This window comes from Delphinapterus leucas, chromosome 19 (genome assembly GCF_059928025.1).
Source record: "Delphinapterus leucas isolate spDelLeu-1000000601 "Yukka" chromosome 19, BTC_Dleu_Yukka2, whole genome shotgun sequence".
Taxonomy (NCBI): Eukaryota; Metazoa; Chordata; class Mammalia; order Artiodactyla; family Monodontidae; genus Delphinapterus; species Delphinapterus leucas.
Genome location: NC_143147.1, coordinates 12,800,832 through 12,819,908, shown reverse-complemented (window position 1 = coordinate 12,819,908; position 19,077 = coordinate 12,800,832). Strand labels below are relative to the sequence as shown.

Below are 19,077 nucleotides of genomic sequence, written 5' to 3'. Positions count from 1 at the left end.
CTGCACTTTAACAAGCACCCACCTACCTGCCTCCTAGAGTCTGGGGGTCTCAGCCCAGAGAGCTATAAGCTGCCATCTCTGCACCCACAAGAAAGGCCACGGTTGTCCAAGCTGCAAAAGCACACCTTTATTTCAGACAAGTGCAATCCGGTACAGGCAGGAAGGTACTCTGTACACACTCATGATCTGTATCCTCTTACACCCATTTGGCAGGTGCCTGAAAGCCTGGCACATCGTTCAGCTAGAAATCACATGAAAGGTCCCTAGGGAATCTGATCTAATGGTTTGCCCCAAACAACAGCTTTTCTCTACATTAGTAAAATCAGCACCTGCTGACAGGGGAACACAATGCAAACCTGACAGTGATCTTCATTAACAAGCAAGACCACACTAATGCTTTCAAGCATAAAGATTAACTGTGAATGTCAGAGAGCCTAATTTGATTGTTATCAGCCACCAAGAACTCAAAGAGGAAAGCAAGGTCACTATGGAAGTTACGCTCTTCCTGGAAATTCACTACAACCTGCCAGAGCAAGAGTCTAAGACACTGGAGGGACAGCCATGCTGATCAGAGGGCTCTGCTCACGTGGAGACCCCACGGCTGCGTCTTTTCCAGCTGTGTCCTTCCCTGAGGTCCATTCCGCTGGCTTCACGGCAACTTGGTCCTCTGGTCTCAAGGCGACCATTTGGGAGACTTCTGGTTAAGAAACCATCCTTGCTGAACCCAAGAGTAGCATGCCCTGCTCAAAATTTAGGTGTTCTCCTGGTATGAAGGCCATTCTGTAGGTTGCATGTATATACATATAAGTATCAGCCCCTACGGGAGACAAAGCTTCCTGCCTCTTTAGCAGAATAGCGCACGGCCGCGCTGCTTTGGCTAGCTCTTTTTCCTGTGTTCCCTCATGTGCGCAGCAATCAAACCAGCTATTTCTGCATTCTTCTTGTTCTGGCCAAAATAATCTAGAAACTCACCATCTGGTCCAATCAAGTACATTATGATTGTATGATCCACCTGCAGAGAAAAGGGGGGGGAAGGAGAGGATGACAAAAAGTTCACCAAAATAAGCTGCTTATTTTACTGAATAAATGCTACAGGATAAGAGACTTCACATTACTAGTTAAGCAACCTTTGTAGCATCTATTATTTATGGAACAGGCCTAAGTCTATTATACTAAATACACAGCAACGAATTATCTAAAATCTTTCCAGAAATTTGCTGACTATTGCCTGACACATCAGCTAGAACTTGGAATTCTTTTGGTTCAATCCTTAACACACTCATCCACACAATTTCTGAGAAAAGAATGCACTTTTAAGAAATGGCCACTGCCAGCCTTCATTAAACAGCCAATGCCTGGGGAACAGCAAAGCCTGCTTGGGAAGAGCCTACATTTATGAGTAAAATATTTCATCTGATCCCTTAACCATATTATAAAGAGACACCACACGGGATTAAAAGTGTTGGTGAAAAATGCTTTCTTTATTAAGTTCTAGGGTATATTCTTTTATGTTTTAGGAAGAACTGGTGATCATTCAACAGGCTAAATTCTGCTTACCATGTTATATTACAAACAAAAACAGAAAAGTAACCACTAAATATATAATATATAAATTCTAATACAGTATTTAGTCCTCATATTAGTGATTCAAATGGAAACATGACAACGAGTGCTGTCCTCCCCTAAGAACAATCCTACTACGCTGAACAGTCCTACCTGAAGCACATCACCCAGAAGTTCCTCAGCAGCCGTAAGTGCTACACCCCCAAGGAGTTACCTTAAATCCATTATCCACTTTCATGGCAAAGTTCTTAAAGTGTTCCTAGCTCCACCTAAAGTTTAGACTAGCCATCAATTTTTTTTAGTTATATGCTTCCACAAATCCAATTTTAAATGAGTTGAAGACATGGCACTTAGAATCCTTGGAATTTATTCCAGGCTTGATTGCTGTTCGGCAAGACAAAAAGACAGACAGGAATGCGATCATACATACCAAGCTGGAGACACCCCAAATATACACAGACACACGATGTGTCTGTTAGGTTACCGTGCTTTTATACACACACATCCATAGAGAGTAAGTGGAAAGAGCCACTTGCTTATTCACATAAGGAAAGAATGTAGACCCAGAGGGCTCAGACAGCTGGTGATCTTGAGGGGGCTGGGAGTAATTCACTGCGGGAGGACAGGGAACCCGCGTTTCTCCAATTTTCTGACAGAACCAGGTCTCCAGGTGTCTCTTAAAGCCCTACTCCACAGCTTACACCTCTCTTTCTCCTCATTTCTTCCTCTTTCCTATTCTTTCTATTCTCTCTCCCCCTTAAAAGACCAGAATTTCAGCATGCGTTGGGCTTATTTTATGAGTCTTCTTCACATAAATTACTTTCTAATACATAATAAAAAAATTGTTCTACTCAAACTGTCAAACTTGTCAGTGGTCACGTCTCAGTGTTCACTTGGGTTGTGGGCACAGCAAATCATATGTAAATAAGAATGGAAGAATACACAGTAAATGTATACAATGAAGTCTTCCACTCCTTCCAGACTCCCAGAGTCCCTCAGTTCTCCTCAGAGGGCACCACTACCACCAGTTCCTCCTGTTACTCTTCGAGAGAAACCCTCTGCGTCTATTAGTGTGTCGATAACCACCTATTTCTTTTTAGATAGAATTAACCACACACTATACTTGTTTTCTCACTTAGCAATATACTGGACGTTGTTCTGTATCAGTACATATATAGTAGCCTTTTAAAGAATGGTTGCTTGGTTTCCAGTCTTTTTTACAAACAATGCTATAGGTTATCTCTGTAGGACAAATTCCAGAAAATGGGGTCTCTAACCTAAAAAGTATTCCACTTTAAATGCTGATGATACTGATAAACAGCCTTCTTATGAGGGCGTATCAGTTTAATTCCCATCAACAATGCATGGAAGTGCCAGCTGGTCCAATTTCACTCCAACACTGCAGCATTTTCCCTTTTCCTAAATTAGATTTTGACAGTATCTTTGGCCTTTCTGATCTAACAGGTGAAAAATGGCATCACATTATACAATTCACATTTCTTTTATTGTGAATAAAACTGAACATCTTAAGTGTGAAAGCTATTTGTATTCTTTTGCGAAAGTGTTTCCTAATTAATATTTAGAAAATAATGTAATACTATACATATAACGCAATGATGTGCACATTTAGCTTTCAGTGGAATTCTAAACGCTTGTAACCTGCGTTACATATACTATGGGTCAGAGGATGCCACTCGTATTCAAAGCCAGAAGCTCACCTCTGTTGCTATCAAGATTAAGAAAACTTCATTCCTTTATATCTCAACCTTTAAGGTACTCCCTCATTCCCTTCATGTCCTTAAATCTTAAGAGAAGTTTCCCATACCATGTTGCGGATTAAAATCTGTAACCTCAAAGGACAGAAGTCATACTAATGAAAAACCCAAGAAACTGGAGAGTGTCTCCCCCTACTGGTTGATTTGGCAAATGTACAGCAGTGAACTCACTGATTCTTATCAAACGTCACATTCTTATGGCAGTAGACCAGTATTTACTTGTCAAAATAGGGTCTGGGATGGGTTCTAGAGGAACCAAGAATCTCCGTAAGACGTACATATTTACATCTTGATTTTTAAGGCTAAAAAACTTAATATCCATATTCTGGATTATCTGCATGGCTACCTTAGAGTGCAAATCTCAGTGCCCAAACCTTATTTGATTTACGTTTATGAGTTCACTGGCACCTCGCTGTATACTGCTGGTTACAGTCAGACAAGAAAAAGATGCATTCTTACTAAGTCAAGACCAACCAGTCCAGGTAGGCTACACAATGAAAGGTTTCAAAGTAATTTAAATAAAAAACCACGAGGGGCGGCTGACTATAGAGGTGGGTGTCTCAAATCACATTCCTGTGGTTAGCAGCGCTTCGGTTTCAGCCAAGTATCTCTTACTATGTTAACTGGATGTTTTACTTGTTTTTTTTTTTTTTGGCGGTACGCGGGCCTCTCACTGTCGCGGCCTCTCCCGTTGCGGAGCACAGGCTCCGGACGCGCAGGTTCAGCGGCCACGGCTCACGGGCCCAGCCGCTCCGCGGCACGTGGGATCTTCCCGGACCGGGGCATGAACCCGTGTCCCCTGCATCGGCAGGCGGACTCTCAACCACTGCGCCACCAGGGAAGCCCATGTTTTACCTGTTTATAAGTTGTTTGCTCTAATTTGTAAAATTAATTTTAACTCTAGAATTACGAGCTGTAAGCAACAAGACTAAAGGGTGTTACCTAGTTTACAACTGTACATATGCAAACAGTTTAATAAAACTATTCGGCACTGTAAGTCAGACTGACTAGCTCAACTGCTTCCACTAACATCATAAGTTAAACCTCAAAACCAGTCAATACAACTCTTTCATAGGAAGAGTAACGAATTCTGAAAACCTCTTGTTTCTCCACAGCTTCCTTTCTGCTCTCCTCTCATTCTTCTCATGCTGCTGGTGTGACAAGAGGAAACCACAGTAGGGTCCCTCTACTTTCCTTAAACTTAGGGTGTAAGAAGAAAATGCTAATTTTTCTTGTCTTTTTCTCCCATGAACCCAAGTTTCCCTAAGTCTATGAGGCACCAGAACTAGACAATGTGTGGGCTTAAGGCAAAGGGACCAGAAACGTGCTTTTAATTTAGGCCAAAGGCTACAGTGCTGGGACTTCCCTGGGGGCGCAGTGGTTGGGACTCTGTGCTCCCAGTGCATGGGGCCTGGGTTTGATCCCTGGTCAGAGAACTAGATCCCACATGCGTGCCGCAACTAAAAGTTCGCATGCCACAACTAAGAAGCCCACCTGCCGCAACTAAGACCCAGCACAACCAAATAAATAAAAAAAAAAAATATTAAAAAAAAAAAAAAAGCTACAGGGGCACATGTGCTCCAGGTTCAAAAGTGGTGAGGAAATCACAGTGGGCCATAGAGACAAAGCACCACAGTGGGATGTCCCCTCTGCATGTCACTCTTGGGAGCTGGCCATGGCGTTGCGGGAAGAGCAACGACTCAGGATCCTGACCATCTTTCTTCCTACAAAACCAGCTCTGCGGCTGGAAAGGCTCTTATGATTAATCACTTTGTCTAACCAATACTATAGAAAAACTAGAGCATGACAACTGAGGAAAAAACCTGAAATGATACTAAAATACAATGTCAACTCTTCACGTGATAGGGAAAAACGTCCACACTGAGAAGGAAACTGGATGTGTAGGGGTGGCACTTATGCTTCACTGTGAAACCACTGACTAGAACAGGAACAAGGTGACCCAGGACTCCTGGGCAGTGCTGATGAACGTGAAGACGGCTCTTTAATATAAGAGCTATAGAAGAACAACCTGATAGAATTTGTTCTTCATCGTTAAAAAAACTTTATTAAGTTTTTAATTAATTAAAAAAATTTTAATTAATTAATCCTAATTATGTAGAGCATAATAGCTGCAAATGCAACTAAACACAAAATTACGCAAACGCATAGTTGGTATGAAAAGAAATCTTATGGGAAGTCTAGTTGCCTATGGCTTTCTTTTCTCTTGCTTTTCAGAATTCTTACTCACTCAACCCAAAAACGCAGTTCCCTACGGCCTAACACTACTTCTCAAAAGGAGTATATTTCTTATACCTCTTCATTGAGGGCAGAGAGAACCAATACGATGTTTAGCAACTAAAATGAGCTTTGCCCCAAACGATTATATTATATTATATTGAATCTAAGATATCCCTGATTTTATATTGCGCTATAATTTTATGTGCCACTAGAAAAGCAGGCAATTAAACTCTAAGAACAATGAATATAAATTAAACAATCATTCTTCAAAAAATATATATACTTCTTCTATCCTTTCAAACATCCCTAATTATTAAGGAATTTGCTATGATCTCAGATTATCTTTCGTTCTAATTTCATTTTTAAAGCCAGTCATCACGGAAAGCTATGTGAATGTCTGGGACCTGGGAGCCTGTCCAGGTGTTGAAAGCTGTGCATTTGCTTACTATGTAGTCCTCATCTTCATCCTTGGGGCCAGGGCTGTAATACACTCTGAATGCTCTGGCCACTTGATCGATCTCTTCTTTTGTGCCAGTTAAGCCAATCAGTTTGGGAGAAAATTCTAAATAAAAAATGAGAAAGACAGTGAAAAAGAAGCAAGCTAAACAGCCATCCCTACACTTCAAAAAACAGTATCCGTTATACAGCAGCCCTACTGCCACTTTCTTCCTGTGAGTCCCTAAACATTTCTTCATGTTTCAAAGAAAAACGAATTCGCATAGAACAAATGAAAATTCTCCTCTGTAATATATGTTACATTCACCAAGATAGATCACACTGAAATTAAACTACAAATCAAAGGCAGAAAGATATCTGGAAAATCCCCAAACGCATGGAAATTAAACACACTTCTAAATAACACGAGCCAAAGAAGAAATCTCAAGAGAAATTTAAAAAATATCTTGAATAAAATAAAAATGGAAACACAACTTATTGAATCCATATAGTAGAAAAGAAGATCTAAAATCAATAATATAAGTTTCCACCTTAGGATCTAGAAAAAGAGCAAATTAAATCCAGAGTATGCAGAAAAAGAGAATTAGAGCAGAAATCAATGAAACTTAAAACAGGCTATTAATAGAGAAGAGCAATGAAACCAAAAGTTGGTTTTTGGTAATATATAAGTCAAATCCTTTCATGACTAGTAAAGAGCTGGAGGGAATATATTCTAATTATCTAAATCACAATTTTTGTTAATTTAGTGGTTCTTAAATATTTAGGTGTAGTTCTGAGAGATGCTGAAGTTTAAAGATACTATTACGAATTAAGCACGACAGTTTTCCATTGTATCATAAGAGAAAAAAGTTTGCTTGACAATCAGTTCATACCAGATCAAAATACTGGTATCTCATTTTCTAACATAAAACCTCACAGCATGCACTTGCTATTAAGTTTTTGGAATTCACGTAAGTAAGCTGGGGAAGTCACTTAAAAGACCTGCATTCATCAGACTACTGAGCCGAGTCCAACATCTAACAGCAGGAGCTTCTTCCAAAGGTAGAGGTAGCCTATTTTTATTCTTTGGACTAACTCATTCTAAATTGAAAAACTGCTCAGGTGCTGAAAAAGCAAGGTGGCTTGTTCTTCTTCTCTACGCTCTGACTAAATGAAGAGAAGGTGAGTGAAGCCTGAATTACTTGCACATCCAAACCTTTTCAAAAAATTGTTGAAATTGCAGTTAATTTTCTAAATACCAACTTAAATATTTAAAAATCCCCCCCAAATGCAACTAGAAATGATCACATCATCAATCACTGTATGTACCTGCTGATGAAGAATATTACTGTAAGGTTTTGGTATTTCCATTAAGTACGGCAACTCAAATGTCTATTCATTTGGGGATTATCTAAAGTTTGGTTAATATGTGATAATAAACAATTGCCAATATGACACACATTTAAATTGGAGATCGTTTATCACCCAATGAGTTATACCTGCTTTAGAAAATAACGATGCTATTGCTCAAGTTTCTGACATACCTGTAAACTGTGGACATAAATTCTGCTTATATATAATAAAAACTCTAAAACTTCAACGAGAAAACAAACCTTTGTAACCTTGGGTTAGGCAAAGATCTCTCACATATGAAACCAAAAAAATTATCTATAAAAGAACAAGCTAATAAACTGAACTTCATCAAAATGGAAACTGCTCTTCAAAAGCCATGGCTGACATGACAAGCCATAGACTGGGAGGAAATATTTGCAAATCATACACCTGATAAAAGACTTGTATCAGGACTATAAATAATAAATAAGTAAAAATAAACAGCCGCATAAAAATGAGTAAAAGATGTGGAGACGCTTTACCAAAGAAGACATACAGATGGCAAATAACGGCATGAAAAGATGCTTAACGTTAAAAGTTATTAAGGGAAACGCATTAATAAAACCACAATGAGATACCACTAAGCACCTACTGAAGTGGCTAAAATTAAAAAGACTGGCCCTACTAAGTGTGCAAGGATGTGGAGGAGCCGGAGCTCTCACACTGCCAGCGTGAGTGTAAAAACGTACTGCCACTTCGGAAAAAAGTGGCAGTTTCTTAAAAAGTTAAACATTCACCTATCATATGACCCAGCCACTCCACTCGCAGGTATTTACTCAAGAGAAATGAAAGCGTGTGTCCACACAAAGACGTACATGTACATATGAGTGCTCAGCAGCTTTATCTGTAATAGCCAAAGACGGGAAATAACTCCAATGTCCATCAATGGGATATTACTCAGCAATAAAAATGAACTGTTGACACACGCTACAACATGGATGAATCTCAACATAATTACACTGAAGGAAGTCATTAAAAAGAAAGCATATACTGTGTAATTCCATTTACATAAACTTCTAAAAATGCAAACTAATCTATATTGATGGAAAGCAGATCAGTGGTTGCCTGGAGACACGAGGTGGGTGCAGAGGAGGGACATGAAGGAGGAATTAGCAAGGGACATGGAAGCTGCTGGGGGTGATGGATATGTTCACTCTGACTGTGGTGATGGTTTCCCAGGTGCACACATGTGTCAAAAGGTAACACACTGTGCACTTGAAGTATGTACTCTTTTTATATGTCAACTATCTCTCAATACATGAGTTAAATAATAAAATATACAGGTCTTACATAAGACACATTTTAAAATAACTCAAAGTTTTAGTGGATATGCATTAGAAGGTATCACACAATAAAAATAAATAGAAAACTATTCATTAGTCCTTCTGACCAGTAGCTTAAATCAATTCCACCATACTTAAAATGGAAATTCCTGATTTTTAAGCACGCATGTTCCACACACTAGTACAACAACAAAATCTGTCTGATCAGATTTTTATTCTCATCACTTTTTTCAGCTTAAGAAGCTTGAATTCAGAGAAATTACCCAAGCTCACAAGAACCTAAATATTCACCCTTAATTCTAGCATAATTTATAGTCTTTAAAAGTACCTTCTAGGGCTTTCCTGGTGGCACAGTGGTTGAGAATCTGCCTGCTAATGCAGGGGACACGGGTTCGAGCCCCGGTCTGGGAGGATCCCACATGCCATGGAGCAACTAGGCCCGTGAGCCACAATTACTGAGCCGGCGCGTCTGGAGCCTGTGCTCCGCAACGAGAGGCCACAATAGTGAGGCTCACGCACCGCGATGAAGAGTGGCCCCCGCTTGCCACAACTAGAGAAAGCCCTCGCACAGAAACGAGGAGCCAACACAGCCATAAATAAATAAACAAATAAATAAAATTTGAAAAAAAAGAAAAAAGGCAAAATTCCTTTAAAAAAAAAAGTACCTTCTAATAGTTTTTAAGTGCATGTTGAGATGTCTGAATTGAAATTCTTCCTCAAAATGGTTATAAATGTGTTTATCATTAATATTTTAGATTTATAAAATATATACTATGAATTCAAAATGTGCTTATATTTCATAATTTTTCTTTAATCTCCCAATGAACATATTCCCAGAATGTCTGTCTGTCCTAATTTTACAAAGGGAAGAGTAAGGTAATCAGAAGAAATGTGTCCCCTCAATTCAAGGGTCTCTTTACTTCGTTGATATATGAAGGCCAAGTTCAGTCTTTCCTCTGTGAATAAAGAGCCCTGCACCAGGAACTGAGAGGCCTCTTCCTTATTTATTTACTTACCGGCCTCAGTCACAATTCCGAGACTCTTTTCATCCACCTGTAAAACTGGTGACAGTACCATATATCCCCCGTATCTTACAAAGCATTCCAGAGTCCAAATAAGCTGATCTTTCAAAAACTGTAAGAGCTAAACATATGTAAACTATTGCGAATAAACACACCTTTTACATAATTTGCGATGGCTTCTTTTGTGTCCCTCTCCGGGTCAATAGTGATGAAAAGTGGAGTTAAATCTGGCAGAGTTGGAATACTATCTGAAAGAAAGTTCTCATTAACCAGTATTCACATTTTAAGGGAAAAGAAAAACAGCAATTACAGCAGTGTGTAGGGAGTGCTACAGCAAGGTGTTAAGGCAACACAGAGGGACATCTAACACGGACGGGGAAGGGGATGGGACAGCCTCCAGGAAAGGCAGATATATATGTATCTGTGGTGCAATCAGATAGATAGCCTATCAAGTATCTGCACCCCTGCACACATGCTGTTACTCAGCATCACATCACGTGGATATCCTGTCTCCTAATCCAATGCAATGTTTGTAGGATTCCCCCGCCCCACCCACCATTTCTCAAGGGCAAAGAAACTATTGATAAGGACTGAATATCCTGGAACAACTCATTTTAAGAAGGATATACATCACAGACCATACCACAGATTTCCTAGTCTAACCATCAGTCACCAGGGAAAAAGCAATGGCAGTGTCAGTGATGAAAGGCTACAAAAAGAAAGGGACACAAAGCAGAGTTAAGGGAGACCCAGACCACACCAACATTTTTAAGCAACCTAACATTTAGCATCAAAACAAGCTTCCTTTGGTAAAGAATAAGGTCATGGGAATCACAGCCACTAACAAGCCTAACACTGAGATTTTATGTTCTCACAAACTGAATAATTACAACCCTCCACCTAACAGTAATATAAGAATGTGAAAAGCATAGTAACATTAGGGACATCAAGTAAACACGTATTTTTATAGCAAGAGATGGCTTTCTTACCTATTTCATCCACAACTTGAATCATTTTTTCTAGTTCTTCTGGACAGATATCAGGGCAATGAGTGAAACCAAAATAAATCAATACCCATTGACCCAGGTAGTCCTTATCAGTTTTGGGCTCGCCAGTATGAGTTGTGAGGGAAAATGGGCCCCCAAGTAAAGGCTTTCCGATGCTTCGCTGCCGTTGCTTCTCCAGCTCTTAAACACACACGAACACACACCGAAAGGGAAAAAAAAAGTCAATCTAACCACAGGTACTCAAATGCCTGATCTATGGTTCATTCTATACTGCTGACTGAGGGCACAAAATGTGGAAGAAATAGCCTCAGTTTTCAAGAAGCTTAAAAAATCTTTTAAGAGAAATAAGCATAAAACAATAAAAAATAAAATAAAACGCTATTGTATATAGTAAGGACTACAAGGAAAGAAAGTGGTAAAACTATTTTCTTCCTCCTCCAGAACAATTCACTCCTTAGCCATCAGGTGTGGCCACGATGGGGGTGAGGGCAGGGCAGAGCAGAATGTCTGAGCCCAAGTGGGCGAGGTGGGTGGCCTGGCAGTGGGTGTCTGAGCCTGAGTGTGCTGAGGAGGGCAGCTGTGTGAGGAGAGGACAGCAGCGATGGGAGCTCAGTTACACACAGGGGCTTGACCAAATAAGTAAATACATTAAAGAGCTATGGATGAAAAAGGAGTTAGATCGATGGAAGGAGAGAAAACTAGAATGAACACTGAAGTATTGGAAAGAAATGGGAGGTACAATACAAACTTATAGTTTCAATATATATAGATACAGAAATAAGTATAGATGTAAATAAGCACATCTCTCTCCTCGCTCTGTCCACTGAAAGGACCCAGGGGCGGATACACCCCAATAGCAATGAGCTCATATCCTGACTTCTAATATCATCCTCCACTAAAAGGAAATGAGGCTTTTTAGAGAAACGGCTGATACCAGGACTGGGGCAGAGAAAGTACACGAACCTAGAACATCTTTTTGTGTCAGAATTAAGAAAGAACCCAAAGCACATAGGAGGCATGTCAAAAGGAAACAGAAGCCTGTGTCGAAGGGGCTCCCACTGACCAATCTGGGACGATGTGAGCGTCAAACCAAAGAGAATGATGGATTACAACTCACTGGCTTCCTAGGAAATCATGAATCACACTGATATAAATAAATGAATTGAGAGTTTGATGGGGAACAGAATATTTACATGTATAAATACATATTTACATGTGTAAATGTACATCACAAAATACACATTAATTACATTTCCAGTAGAGAAGCCTGACACACCACCTTAAACAAGTGATCAAACTGAACTTAAATCAGTAACGGGACAAACTGAAATCATATGACACCTGACTAAATGCAATGAGAACACAGCGTCCTGAATTCAACCATGAGAAAACATCAGACAAACCCAAACGAAGGGACAGTCTACAAAATAACTGGCCTGTAATCTTCCAAGCTGTCAAGGTCATGAGAGTCCGGTAAAGGCTGAAAAACTGTTACAAACTGAAGGAGACCAAAGAAAAAACTAGGTATGAGGTGTGGCTCTGAACTGGATCTTTCTGCTATAAAAGGAGGGCATCAGTTGGGACTTCCCTGGCAGTCCAGTGGTTAAGACTCTGTGCTTGTACTGTGGGGGGCATGGGTTCAATCCCTGGTTGGGGAACTAAGATCCCGCATGCCACAAGGCACAGCCAAAAAAAATAAGTAAAATAAAATAAAATAAAGGAGGGCATCAGTTGCACAGCTTGAATGAGGTCTGAAGATTGAACGGTGTTAACATATTGATGCTAATTTTCTGATTTTGATGGCTGCATTGTGGTTATGTTGGAGAATGTCCTTGTTTGTAGAAAATACACAATAAAATATTGGGAGATGGTGAAGCATCATGTCAGCAAATACTCAAACAACTTAGGCACACTTTTTTTTTTTTCAAAGAAGATGTTGGGGGTAGGAGTTTATTAATTAATTATTTTGCTGTGCTGGGTCTTCGTTTCTGTGTGAGGCCTTTCTCTAGTTGTAGCAAGCGGGCGCCACTCTTCATCGCGGTGCGCGGGCCTCTCACTATCGTGGCCTCTCTTGTTGCGGAGCACAGGCTCCAGATGCGCAGGCTCAGTAGTTGTGGCTCACGGGCCTAGTTGTGCTGCGACATGTTAGATCTTCCCAGATCAGGGCTCGAACCCGTGTCCCCTGCATTAGCAGGCAGATTCTCAACCACTGAGCCACCAGGGAAGCCCCAAGACACACTTTTAACACTGTTTCATAATACAAGTTTTTATAAAACAAAATTATTAACTGAAGGTGAAATTCCAAACTAAAGTCATAAGAAGCTTGGCTTTTTCTACAATCGTCTCTACCATTACTTTCCTAGTTTGTCAGGTTTGTTTCATTTTGAAATTGAAGGAACTTAACTGCTTATTAAAATATGAAAATCATATCAATAAAACACTGCTTGCTACACAAAAGAAATATACCTGTATATCAATATGGATCTTATATTCCTAAAGTTCTAAAGCCTATGAATTTTCACTCCCAGCTGTAAATATTATCCTTTGTATAATGTCATCAAAAGAGACTCTCTAAAGAATCAAAACAGAGTGATACTTTAAAGGTTTACTGGAAACTTCTAAAACAAATCTTAAAAGTCCTGAAATATTCACTAAAATATAAAGTTCTTGTAAACAGTTTCTAAACACTCTGAGTGTTAGTCCAGAGCCGTTTCTTGCCGTGAAATTCCCTCTGGCCTGGCAGAACCTCATCTAGTGAATCCTTCACTTCTGTGTCTGTTTCACTGTCATGGGCGCCTCAGTGGCTGGACTGCACCTTAGTCATCCTTGCACCCTCTGGACTTCTTACTATCTACATCCAGATCTGTCCACAATAAGTCTTTTCACATGGTTAGACAGTGGTGCCCTGAACACATAAGACAGTGGAAAAACAGGTGAAATCCAAATAAAGTTTGTAGGTTAGGGAACAGTACTGTATGAACTTTAATTTCTCACTTTTGATAAATCAGCCATAGTTATACAAGATATTAACATTAGGGGAAGAAAGGTGAAAGATACATGGAAACTGTCATTTTTACAACTCTTCTGTAAACCTAAAATTATTTCTAGATAAAAAGCTTAAAAACAACAATGACAAAAAGATGACAGTCCACAGCCAGGAAGGATTTTATTCAGCGCTGACCAGATGATATCTACTTACTCTCTGTCTTTTCTTTCTTGAAGTACTTCATCCCAGCCAGTAAAACTCCTCCAATAGCAAATGTGATGGCTAAGGACTTCCAGGAAACAGGCTACTGGGGCAGAGATTTCAAAAATAAAAATACTAAAAAGATGAAAACATTTAATCACACTAAATTTATTACAGTATTTTTGAAGATACCTACACACAGGCCTCAATCTTGTTAAACGGACAGCATGTTTCACGTTACTTTGGGATGAGAAAATACTGAAAGTTTCTGGGGATGCAGTTCCATCTGAGCTCCTAACACAATTACAAAGGCACTTCTTTCCAAGGGAAGGTTCCCTAAGTCGATTTCCTTTCATGTGGAAAAAAAGACCCAAGGCTCAAGCACCATGATTGTTACCACGTGTGACCCAGATCCCAACTGCTGATTTAAAAACCAGTAATCACCTGCCTGTGCTGATACTGAGAATACAAGGAAATAAACCAAATAAATTTAGGAGGTTAACCTAACTCTGGCTTCCAAAAGTAACAAAGCCAAAGTAGAAGACAGCTAAAAGTGGAACGTCTTGCAAACTGCATCATTATTTCTTTGTACTTTTTCCAAGTCCCCAGATAAAATAACTCATTAACCTTCCCCCAGCTCCGAAGACCACTTCTCTTGCCTATCACTAGAGCCTAATGGCTCTTAAGTTCTTTTGGGGTCAGAACTAGAACCCGGGAGAAACCAAAGAAAAAAGGCATATCCAGCACGCCACTACGACCCACATGTGCTCAATTTCAGCATATACACACCAGACCTCCGAAGGGAGAGCCAAGTGATAAATAATAAAAATGCTCTGACGCGCTTCAATCATGGGAAACTTAAGGTTGAGACCCAGCCCCCACGCTTAGAACACCTGAAACTTATTTTCTTGGCGCAAAAGCTAACTAAAATCCAAGCCCGGGTATCTAACCACGTGGAGAGGGTGTCGGTTCTGAGGTTCTCTTTACCGCTGAGGGTCCGGGCAAACCGGAGGAAAATGCGGGATGAGATTCTGTGACCCAGGGAGGTCAACCGGCGGAGTGGAGGACAACTTGAGGCCGAGTGGTTTCTGAGGTTATGACCAAGTGGCATGGGAAGGGCGCGGAGGGTTGACTGGCGAGCAAAGGCAGGGCTCCAGGTGTGCACTCACCCAGGGCTGCGAGGGGCGCGTGGGGTCTCCGCCGCCCTTCGGCTCCCGTCCTGACGACCCGGGCGGGGGCTGCCTCGCCGTGCTGAGGAGCCGGCACCGCAGGCAACTGCCAACGAGCCCCGAGGCCTGCCACGCCTCCTCTGGCGGCGCGCGGAACCGCCCCAGCATGACCTTCGCGGTCCCCTCCCCGGGGCCCCAAACCCCGAGGCCGCGAGGCAAGAGACACCAAAGTTTGCTACTCGGAAGCCGCATTATCCGGCCGGACGCGCGCAACAACCCCGCCATGAGCTCGAGAGACCGCGCATCCTTTTCCCCGCCCCTCGACTTCCGGCACCGTTTCCGCTTCCTCCGAAAGTGAGGGAGAGCCGCTCTTTCCGCTGCGCTCGATGGTGACGCGGTCGGCCAGCCGGTAGTCTGGGAGCCCTTCCCTGCGGAGTCGGCGCGCGGTAGGTGGTTCCTCGCGGCTGGAGGCGGGGCGGGGTGGGCCGGGCTGGGCTAGGCCTACGCGGGCGGGCGGCAGGGCCCTCGGGAGCTGGCAGGGCCCGGAGGAGCGGGCCGCACCGGGGATCGGGCTGCGCGGCGGGAGCTGAGCCGGGAGGCCTGAGTGCAGCTCAGTGGCCCGGGGCTTCGGCGACCGCAGCCTCTCCTTCCCCACCGGGTGCCCCCAGCCTCGGAAAAGAGAAAACGGCGTCCGGAGACGGCCGGCACCGGGCAGCCCCCGTCCTCAGCCTGGAGGCCGGTCCTTGACCGCTTTACACCCCTAACGTAGAAGCGGACCCACTGCGCTTGAAATAATGTGCGACTTTTTTTTTTTTTTTTTTTTTTGCGGTACGCGGGCCTCTAACTGTTGTGGCCTCTCCCGTTGCGGAGCACAGGCTCCGGACGCGCAGGCTCAGCCGCCATGGCTCACGGGCCCAGCCGCTCCGTGGCATGTGGGATCTTCCCCGGCCAGGGCACGAACCCGTGTCCCCTGCATCGGCAGGCGGACTCTCAACCACTGCGCCACCAGGGAAGCCCTGTGCGACTTTTTAAACACATTTGTTGATTAGGATATTTGAGCGGTTAGGGTGACAAGGACTGGTCAAGTATGACTGAACTGCCTGGGATTTATATTCGCAGGGTATAAGGAACCTGAATAGAAATACCGGCACTGTACGGAGTGGTGTCTCTCCTGCGTCATGTCCCAGCCCATGACTTGGGCTCCCTGGGCCCTAGGATTTCTACAAGCCTGTATTTACATAAGCCCCTTGTTAACGAGGCGGAGAGCGTTCGTAGGTTGACTTTTCATTCCTTGCCAAAGTTTAACTCGCGTTCATTCTGTCTTGCCTTTGTTTTTGTCTCAGCATCTTTAGTCTTAATCTCTCTCCTCCCCGCCTCCGTGCAGATGTGCAAAATACAAAAAAAGGAGGAAAAGAAAAGCGCCTTCTAACGTTCTTACCTTTGGATCCCACTCCCGCGGGGCCTTTTTCAGGGCGTCCGCTGAGCGGAAGCATCCGGTGCCTGGTGATGGTGGCCCCGGGGCGGGGTATTTTTTATGAACTGGCATCATCAGGCGGTGTTGTCCTCTGCTCGCCCACCAGGAGGTTTGTAGTAGTCTGTAATTACCTGTGTTTCTTGATTCCTGAATTGAGCTGGACTTCTCTGGATTATCGGCTCAAAGGAAATGTTCAGCACTTCAAATCATTTTTAATCAAACTGATTTTTCTGTCTTGAACTTGCCCATGCTTCAGATCTTCTCCCCCGCCCCCACCTTATTTCTCTGTGTTTGTTTCTCCAGGGAGAAGGTAGTCCTCAAATTGACAAAAAGACACAAAAGTACCCTGCATATTCAGGCAGTGAGTGTGTAAAATTATTGTTCACCTCTTTGCTCAGTTGTAGGTTAATTGATCAGACAACCGTCAGATACATTAAAATTGAACTCAGGATTTTTTTTCAGCTGGTATGTTAATTTTTATTTTCCAGAGTGATTCTTTTAATAGCTGGACCCTTTATTTGTTTACCAAAGCATTTTTATACAACTTCTTCATATTAAATTTATAATGTTAAATAAAATACTAGCTTCTAAGACAGTTCCTGGCTGAAAGTAGGTGTTTTATAGCTGTACATTGGATGAATTGCTAACACCTCTGAGCCTGACTTCATGCACCTATAAAACTTTAGTGTTAAAAGATACCTAAAACACTGTCTAGTGTAAACCTGTCACTTGTGAGAGGAAAATCAGAATGGTGTTGGTATTGCTAAGAGAGCTCACTGAAATGGAGTCGGGAGGCCCTTGAGGATGTGTGACTTAGGCATGTCTCAGCCTGGATGGAATCTGACCTTTGACCATTTATTGTCCTAATGAAGTCATCCAGAACATGTGCTGGAAACTCACGATACCTAGCGGACCCCTAGCCTGGAATAATTCTGATTCCTTAAAGACAAATATTTCTTGACTTGTGTCAGAGTCAGTCACAGTTCTCAACAGGCAGCTAGCTCTGTGGCTTTTTGTATTTATGAGCCCCTGACTCTTTCTCTTCCCCAGAACACTCTCAGTTTTTCCTGAATCTGTGTCTCCCAAATTGCAGTTCTTAAGACCCCAAATAAATTCATTTCTTACTTGTAGCCTCCTGCATTGTGTTTTGTTTGACACACTTTTATTACTCCTCTTAAACCACCAAGATCACAAATGAGTTTTTTTTCTTTTTTTTCCCAATTTAGATACTTTCCTTGAACGAGACAGGATGTAGATATTATCATCTGATACTTGTTCTATCAACAGTGACAAGGCTGATCAAATTTTGTGCTTGACATAACCTTAGGCTGTTTGACTAGGACAGCTAGGCCTAACTTCCCGGCCCTGTAGTTCACTTGCTTCATCTCAGGTGCAGATCTCCGCCCTGCGTGTCTAGCCACAAACATTTCCTGCCTCACCTTGCCTGTTATTGCTGTATCTAGCATAGTGAGTTTCAAGGCTATCCCCCCCCTCACTTCTTTTTCCACAGCTACCTAGCCCACGTGGGTCTGTGTATAAAAACTTGGCTCACGCATCCCTTCCCTGAGATGCTTTTGGCTTAGGCTTTGAGCATCTTTTTATGGCAGTAGTTCCCCTTAACAGTCTCTCCTTAGTAAAGTCTAGGCTTGTCACATTTTTTTCCTTTGACAGTAGTTTGAAGAGCTGTCTTTCTTCACATCCTCACCATAGATTCTTGAGGGCTTTCTACAAGGACCTTCAGCCTTCTGCCAGTCTTAATTATCACAGAAGTTTTTTATATCATCTTGTAGCAAGTTTTCAGCAAGTAAGCCTCCCTGGGCATTTCCTTCTATTCTTGAAAATCATTGGTGCCTAAGGTGGTTTTCGCAGAATGCTGACTGCTTATCCTGCACCATGAATTTTTGTAGGACCTTTTTTGAGGAAATCTTGTTAAGTTTTCTGCATTATTCTGGTCTATAAAAAGTTGGGGTAGTTTCATTTATCTTGAGGTTCACTAGGCAGATATATAATTAAAAAATAATTTTCTTGGGCTTCCCTGGTGGCGCAGTGGTTGGGAGTCCACCTGCCGATGCAGGGGACGCGGGTTCGTGCCCCGGTCCAGGAAGATCCCACATGCCGTGGAGTGGCTGGGCCTGTGAGCCATGGCCGCTGAGTCTGCGTGTCCGGAGCCTGTGCTCCGCAACGGGAGAGGCCACAACAGTGAGAGGCCCACGTACCGCAAAAAATAATAATAATAATAATAATTTTCTTAACACGTATAGAGTGCTTTATGATTTACAAAGTAGACCACTGTGTATTAAACTCAGTTGAATCTCAACAAGTGATGAGGGTTATTTTGCTCTAAGAAACTGGAACTGCAATCAGTTCTAGGTTTTCAGCTTCACAGCTTCCAGCAGTTCATCATAATACCTCTTAACTAAAACTTAGATAACTTAGCGTATGTAAATGGTGCAGGCAAAACTTCCAGAACCAAGTTCACTAGAAACTTGCTATTTTGCTTTCTTTTCAAAAGCAAATTATTTTCTTAGATCT

The 19,077-nt window shown here is 42.1% G+C and overlaps 2 protein-coding genes across 2 annotated transcripts in view; one reads left to right on the top strand and one right to left on the bottom strand.

The window, feature by feature from the left end:
• Nucleotides 1-102: 102 nt before the first annotated feature.
• Nucleotides 103-15,383, bottom strand: SCO1 (synthesis of cytochrome C oxidase 1). Its single transcript, XM_022596218.3, has 6 exons — nucleotides 15,072-15,383; nucleotides 13,915-14,005; nucleotides 10,698-10,895; nucleotides 9,864-9,956; nucleotides 6,023-6,138; nucleotides 103-1,012 (listed from the first exon to the last, which is right to left on the bottom strand). The coding sequence occupies exons 1-6, from the start codon at nucleotides 15,354-15,356 to the stop codon at nucleotides 878-880; spliced, it is 918 nt and encodes a 305-aa protein (XP_022451926.2). The 5' UTR covers nucleotides 15,357-15,383; the 3' UTR covers nucleotides 103-877.
• A 15-nt stretch (nucleotides 15,384-15,398) lies between these two features.
• Nucleotides 15,399-19,077, top strand: part of ADPRM (ADP-ribose/CDP-alcohol diphosphatase, manganese dependent) — a 331,886-nt gene continuing 328,207 nt past the window's right edge. The window contains exon 1 of the mRNA XM_022596214.3: nucleotides 15,399-15,517. The gene's annotated coding sequence lies outside the window, so the exon portion shown is untranslated. The remainder of the gene's footprint in view (nucleotides 15,518-19,077) is intronic.